The sequence below is a fragment of the Nannospalax galili genome, unplaced genomic scaffold (assembly GCF_000622305.1).
Source record: "Nannospalax galili isolate Female #2095 unplaced genomic scaffold, S.galili_v1.0 scaffold593, whole genome shotgun sequence".
In the NCBI taxonomy this organism is placed as follows: domain Eukaryota; kingdom Metazoa; phylum Chordata; class Mammalia; order Rodentia; family Spalacidae; genus Nannospalax; species Nannospalax galili.
In genome coordinates this window covers 218,567-226,108 of record NW_008332686.1, presented here as the reverse complement: position 1 = coordinate 226,108, position 7,542 = coordinate 218,567, and the positions used below count along the sequence as shown (strand labels likewise).

Here is a 7,542-nt window from a genome sequence, read left to right as displayed (position 1 = left end):
TTTTTTAAGTCAAAAAGAATGTCGACTCTCCCTAACCAACAGTAATAATTTGCCAATTTGCTCCTTGGCTAGGGCTTGAGCTAGGGTTTGGGAATGCTGCACATTCCCCCATTCTATGTTGTTTTTTCCTCTGATTCAGTTGGCAAGGGTTTTGAGCTTTTTCTTACTGTTACATCCTCCATTCTGGAGCCGCAACTATAAAATCTTTTAAGAATCAGATAAAAGACCCAAAATAGTTTTGACATTGCAGCCTTTGACAGAGTGTAAGCTGCCAATAGACTGAAGGATATTCTGGCTTTTAGCCAACAGAGAAACTGCTTACATTTATTTAAGATCTTTTTATTCTAAACTGCCTGTTTCTACTTCCTGTTCTTATAATGCTTCCCTTTGCCTAAGAGGTTACCCCAGTTGCCAGTGGGAATGCAGAAGATGACAGCTCTGGCTTCTTCCATACTAAATAGGGGCACTTGGTGTGGCAATTATGGTTTCCCCTCCGTAAGTCTGTCTAGACCCCCAAATTGCATAATTATTAGCTAAAGGAAGAATAGGAAATCCTTGACTGGTGCCTGTGAGGAGATGTGAGGGGTCTAAAGGGCATGAAAATCCTAGAGAGGAACCATCAGAATCCAGAGCAGGAGCAAACTTTAAATGTCTAAATAAAAGTCTGTTAGATTTTCTTGATAAGGAATCCCAAGAGCATCCATCCATTTGGCCCCACTCTGTTTTCTTTTGGCCTCCAGAACTGTACTCAGAGTGATGAACTCAGAATTCATTTTCAGACACTTTAATTGCTCTTGGAGTGTCTAGAATCACAGTGTGAGTTCCCTCCAAATATCTTCAAAATGGAGAGAGAGAAAAAATTTAGCCATGATTGACTTTTAAAACATTGGTGGGCTTGTCTCTCTAGGCTGCTGGAAGGTATTGCAGTGTTGAACTGGGCCAAAATCTGAAGTATTACACCTGAGTAGCATTTTTCTATTAAAATTGTTAATGAGAAATAATTGTATATGAAATTAAGTGCAATGTTTAGGAAGTGCAAATACTTGAATGCCTAATGAAACATCAATTACTTTAATCTTGGCTATATATTTCTGTTGGGTGTTTAAGACCATGCAGTTGGCCAAAATTAACCAACTTCTTTTCCTGTCAATGTTAGTTGAGGATCTGGTCCTCAGAGGTCATTTGGGCTTGGGAAAAGTCTCTAACTCTGTTGATCTTCCTTTTACCAGTTGTGCCATGTAAACAAGAATAAGTCAAAGGCCTTACTTGACTGTGGCTTCTCTAGAAAGCATTGAAGAATCTATTTCTCTGAGTTGAGCCTTCTCTTTGTAAACAGGGCTGGTTTGAGTCCAGCTAGTGGGGTTTCCATGGCCTCCCTGAACAAGAGAGTAGGTTACTCATCACAGATAGGTCACATTTTGAGAGACACCCCATAATCCAATGGGACCTACTTGACTTTGGAGTGTAAGACAAAACATTGCACCTTTAAGAACCTCTGATCATATTAGTATATGCTTCAGAGTACAGTTATTATACATTCAAGAAGCTTAGTTACACCAGTAGTAGTACTTTTATTTGCTGTGATATGTGTAGATAAAGCTTGAGAAAAAATAAATGCTCTTAAATAAACCTTTATTAGACATACATTTGTTTCTTGTCAACCTTTAAAATTGTTAACAATAGGAAATCAATAGTCCCATAAATTTAAATAGATAATTGACAGAACTATGGCCTTAGAAATTTCAAGCATATCTATGTGTTATTTTTATCTCACCTTTCATATAGCATAACAAACCTACTCATACATTTATCACTTGCTTAAATATGTCACAATGTATAGCCCTTGAACATGTGCTCCCTGATAAATACATTTATCACATTTTCTCTTAGTTTTTACTAAGAATTTACTAGAATTAAGTGAATTTTACACTACCATGTCATTAGTATATTTTTATCGTGTCTTTCTATTTTTATTTTTATCAAAGAAATTTTAATTTTCCTATGTGATTAGTTGCCATTCACTCTTCTTTTCTTCTAACTTCTCTAACTCTTCTTTAGTATTTCTTATAAGAGCTATCTGCTGGTGGTGTTGCCCATCAGCTTTTGTTTATATGGGTCATCGTTAGCCCTTCATTTCTGAAATGATGGTTTTTATAGTTGTAGAATTATTAATTAGTATTTTCCCTGTCTGTTAGCTTTTTAATATGTCATTCTGTTCCTTTCTAACTTTGATATTTCTATTGTGTAAATTATTTTTACACACACTTTTATGTTACTATTTTCAATTCTCTCTTGATCTCTGACCGTTGACAACTTGATTATAATAAGCTGTGTTGTAAATTTCTTTGGCAGTTCCTTTTTTTGGGATTGGTTTTATGAATCTGAATTTTTATTTCCCTCCTAGGAACATACACTGGAGCTATGACATCTTCACATGCAGGAGGCATTCAGATTTCTTAGCAACACAGGTTCAGAGGGAGAAGAAGAATGGAAAACACAGTATATTCATATTCCAGGTACAGGGGATGTAATTGCCCCATTCAAATGTATGACTCTCAAAGAAGACTTTTCAGAATATCTGCTTCTAAGAAAGTACCTTTCAACCAAATGTGATAATTAATTCCTGTGAGGGATAATGCAGGTATAAGACCAGGTACCTGAATGTCAATGGAAACCTCTATTAAGAAAATCACTGCAGTAATTTTGTTGTAGTTCTCATATCCAGAGAAAGAATTGGCAGGATTGGAGTGGACACATTTGTACATTTTCCCTTCAACTTTCCATATTATGCCCTGAATGACCTATTTTTTAAATGATTATTTCAACATATTATATGTAGTGAATCTATTTTATATACTGTGAAAACATTTTTAGGCTTTAAGGGAGAATTAAAGAGTAACAGCTGTGAAATACACTTTCTTAACAATTTGGGTTTGATATAGAATTATTTCAGGAGTTTCTGCAAAGGCAGTAAGTCTTTCATACATAGAGAAAGTTTCTTTTTCTTAGAATATGTCTCATTGAAGACAGAATTGATCTAAACAGCAAGAGCCATCATGAAGATCATCTAAGAGTACTACGGTAAGTTTTTCAATAGTGCATATGATTAATCCAATATTGCTAGTTTCCATATGCAGGCATTACCTTTTATTATTTGTCAAATACAGCCTGAGTGTATTTTATCTGTACCCCGATTTTTCAAAAGGAAACTGTTAAGTATCTGAAATTCACAGAGGTGAAACAATTGATATAATCCACCTGTTGACCTCCAGATTTCATCACTTCATCATGAGAAGCCTCCTTTAATACACAGGATTAATAATAAGAATGAAACCAAAGTTTAGCTAGACCGCATAGACACAGACACAGAGAGACAGACATGCGTGCATGTATACACATTCTAAATATTAATATAATAAGACCGCCATAATAGAAAATTCAGTCTGGGCTCATGTGCAATGGACATTATACGTCTCTGTGGCTTTTTTGGAAGTAATACTAGCTGGAAAGGCTTTTTTCTGAATTTATAGCATGGCTAAACGTTTCTCCTTATAATTGCTCAATTTTTCAACTCTGTTTGTCAGTTGAGTTCACACAGAGTTACAGAAATAAATGAATGAAGCTAACCCCAGCTGTGTAGTGCAATCACTTTTATAACAAATCAGGATCACAAGGTGTTAGTTTTAATCTCATCTCAAATGGATGATGGAGTAGTTCTGTAAAGCACCAAAAATGAACCCAAGGTATGAAGATGTGAAAGGAGGAAGGACCAGGGTTTTTGTTTATTTGTTTTTTGTTTTGTTTTTTTGTTTTTGTTTTTGTTTTTGGGTCTTACCATGTAGCCCCAGTTGTCTTGGAACTTGTTATAAAGACTAGGCTAGTCTCAAACTTTTCAGACCAATGTGCTTAGTTAAATGCTTACTGTTGAAAAGGTTTTCTGCTCTGTCCTTCGGCCCATACTTCATAATATTGAAAAAGGGAGACATAGAAATTAGGAAGAGGCTGAGAAAAGCAGCTCTTTCAAGAATTTAGCGGCATTCACTTTCTTAACGTTTAGTGGACCCAATGTATTATGTTGGGTCTTATCTGCTTCCTGCTTCGTTATTTCATATAAAGCTTTCTCTGAAATAAGATGAAACTAATTCAAATTGTGATTTCCATTTCAAGGATTATTACTTCAATAAGGTTATAGCATGAACATCTAAGGTAGATAAATTACTGCTAATCTAGGAGAATAATGAATGACTAGAATTTGGAGGACTAAAAGAAAATGGAATAAACTGCGACCTATGTCTAGTTCTGCAGTTAACACCTGGTGGAGGTGCAGCTTCAGTTCTCTTTGTGTGCATTGTTAGGAAAATCACTGTGATTGGGGGAAAATAGTATTATTAATCACCTTTCAGAATTATAGAGAGGAAAATATCAGTACATCACTGTAAAATTGTCAGAACACATCAAATATTCAGTAACTGCCTTCAAATCACCTGTGAAGTTATAATTACTAATACATATAATGGAGGCTAGCTTCTTATCTGGAAAATTGTACATGATAATTATGTGTAAAATTCACTAAGTACTATATATTCATTTATTTTTATAATTAAAATATTTATTTTTAATTGGCTGTTACCAAGAAATTACATTTATTTATCTAATATTATTGATTATACAATAGCTATTTTCTCCTTTCACTATATTTTTCTAAGATTTTTCTCTGACTTTCATAACATCAACTCTTACAAGCGGCCTTTCAAGATGGATTCCTGAGCCTGCCTTCCCTGCTTCACTAAATTCCAATCAACTTCATCTCAGACTCAAACATAGACTACTTATTTACTGGAGTAAAAGTCTACATTACCTCTTTCTCAAATTTTTCGTTGTCCATCTACTCATAAATTATCTTTCACAGTTGCTCATTTCACAAGAAGAAAAGGAAGAATTGTGCAGGTCCACAATGATATTTCTTCTTTCCATAGTCTGTTGTACTTTTTTGCTTTATGTACATGACCAACTACTGTTATTGAGATTTTGAGTCATTGGGAAAGTAATTTGAGTAATCTAGAAAAATTCAAAACATTGTCTTCCCCTCCAAAATTGTAATAACTGAAAGAAAGTGAAGAATGTTTATTTCAACTTAATTATTATTTGGACAACTTATAGGAAATAAAGTTAGTTCCCTTTATTTTTCATAATTTGCATCTACACATTATGATTAAATAAAATATATGAAAACAAAGGAACATAGAAATCATGTTAAAATTCATAGGCCAAAAGAAACCAGGCATTTAAAAACAATGTTCAGAGTAGAAAGATTGAATAAATTCAATGCTTTAATTTAATAACTAAAAATGCACATGACAAACATTGTACAATTTTATAGACCAACAGAAACTATGCACATTTTTATATTAGGATAGAGAAATTTACTACATTTGATGTCGCATTTTTTTAGGTAATATGAACACATTGATATGAAGTAGATGGAGGTTAGGAATAACGTGACTGAGTTTGTCCTCCTCGGGCTCACACAGAACCCAAAACTTCAGAACATCGTATTTGTTGTGTTTTTGGTCATCTACATCATCTCTGTACTTGGAAATGTGCTTATTGTGGTCACCATCACTAGCAGTCCATTGTTGGGGTGCCCTATGTACTTCTTCTTGGCCTATCTCTCCTTTATTGATGCCTGCTACTCCTCTGTAAGTACCCCTAAATTGATTATAGACTCACTCAGTGAAAAGAAGATCATCCCATTCAATGAATGCATAACCCAAGTCTTTGGAGTACATTTCTTTGGAGGTGCTGAGGTCATTCTACTAACTGTGATGGCTTATGACCGCTATGTGGCCATCTGCAAACCCTTACACTATACAACCATCATGAGACAGCATGTATGTTGCTTGTTAATGGGAGTGTCATGGACAGGAGGCTTTCTTCATGGAATCATACAGATCCTCTTCATTATTGATTTACCTTTCTGTGGCCCTAATGTCATAGATCACTTTATGTGTGATCTAAACCCTTTGCTCAATCTTGTCTGCACTGATACCCATACTCTGGGGCTCTTTGTTGTTGCCAACAGTGGATTCATCTGCCTGTTAAACTTCCTTCTTCTGCTGGGCTCCTACATGGTCATCCTGCGCTCTCTAAGAAACCACAGTGCAGAGGGGAGACACAAAGCCCTCTCCACCTGTGTCTCCCACATCACTGTGGTTGTCTTATATTTTGCCCCTTGTACATTTGTATACATGAGACCTGCAGCTACTTTACCCATTGATAAGACAGTTGCTGTGTTCTACACTATGATAACTCCTGTGTTAAACCCTTTAATCTATACCTTGAGAAATGATCAAATGAAAAGCACTATTATAAAAATGTTTAGTAAGAAAATTCTTGCAGGAGACAAGTAAAGGTATCTAATATTCAACATTTATTCAACATAGGAAAACCTTTATTCTATTATTTTAACAAGCAATTGTTACAAGAAAAAGAAAAAAGTATCTGTCATTTATATATTCTCTACTGAGCTACGTCTAAAGGGATGCAAGCAAAGTGAGAAAATTCAGGACTACTTTGAATATTTGGAAATTTTTAAATCCAGAGGCTTAATTGTATTACCTTTATCCATAAATGTGGATTCGGGGCATTTTCTTATTGAAACTGAATGGTTAAAATTTGTGTTCATTGAGCAGTTTCTACTCTAACACTCTAAAAAGATAAGGGTTACTTACAGCATTATTTTACCTGTAAAGAAAGGGGAAGTTGGCAATAGTCTTTAGCCAGTGCTCAGAGTGTGATGAATTTCTTTAGGTCATTTTATTCCTATTCTATGCTATGTTTATATAATTATACCTGTTCAAAATTGCTAGGGGGAAACAATTGCTCTAGACATAGTATGTATAATGGTTTGTGATATCTACCTAAAAAAAATCTGATTGTTCTTACTTTCTTTGCAATATCATGGAATCTAAGCATTTGAGGGATCTCAAAACACCGAGACACTGAACCACTACATAGCAAGTAAAAAGGGCTCAATGACATTTCTAATTTTCTGGTGGATTTCAGAGCTATATTCTATTACTCCTGTTACTATTCTGATATCATCATAAAATATGGTGACTTAAATACAGGAACACTTATATGTCAGACTACTCTTTACTTATAAATACATTATATGCAAAAACCTATGCTCCATCCAGTATTTGCCTACTAGGTGATAATATTTTCTAGTGGATTAAAGGAAAGACAAAACAAAATTTCACATAGCTATACTAAATAAAATATATAATAGAAATAAAATATTACAGTACATGGAAAGTTCTTCTACCCATATCTGATTCAGAAAGCAAGAAGAATGTTAGGTTGAGCACTAAAGGCAATCACCATTTATCTTTACAGTTACAAATACTGTGGAATGAGAAAGAATTTTAAGTTGATTTTCCAATAATAAAAATTAAGAACTTACCTTGACACTATCTCCCCAAGACTTTCGTTGTTCTATGAATATGGGTTATTTATATTGAAATTTTCCATTATTTCATC

At 34.4% G+C, this 7,542-nt stretch overlaps 1 protein-coding gene across 1 annotated transcript; it reads left to right on the top strand.

The window, feature by feature from the left end:
• The first annotated feature begins 5,480 nt into the window (after nt 1-5,480).
• LOC103729591 (olfactory receptor 4C46-like) lies at nt 5,481-6,410 on the top strand. The gene has a single exon (XM_008827668.1). It carries the CDS (start codon nt 5,481-5,483, stop codon nt 6,408-6,410), a length of 930 nt encoding a protein of 309 aa, XP_008825890.1.
• Nucleotides 6,411-7,542: the final 1,132 nt, after the last annotated feature.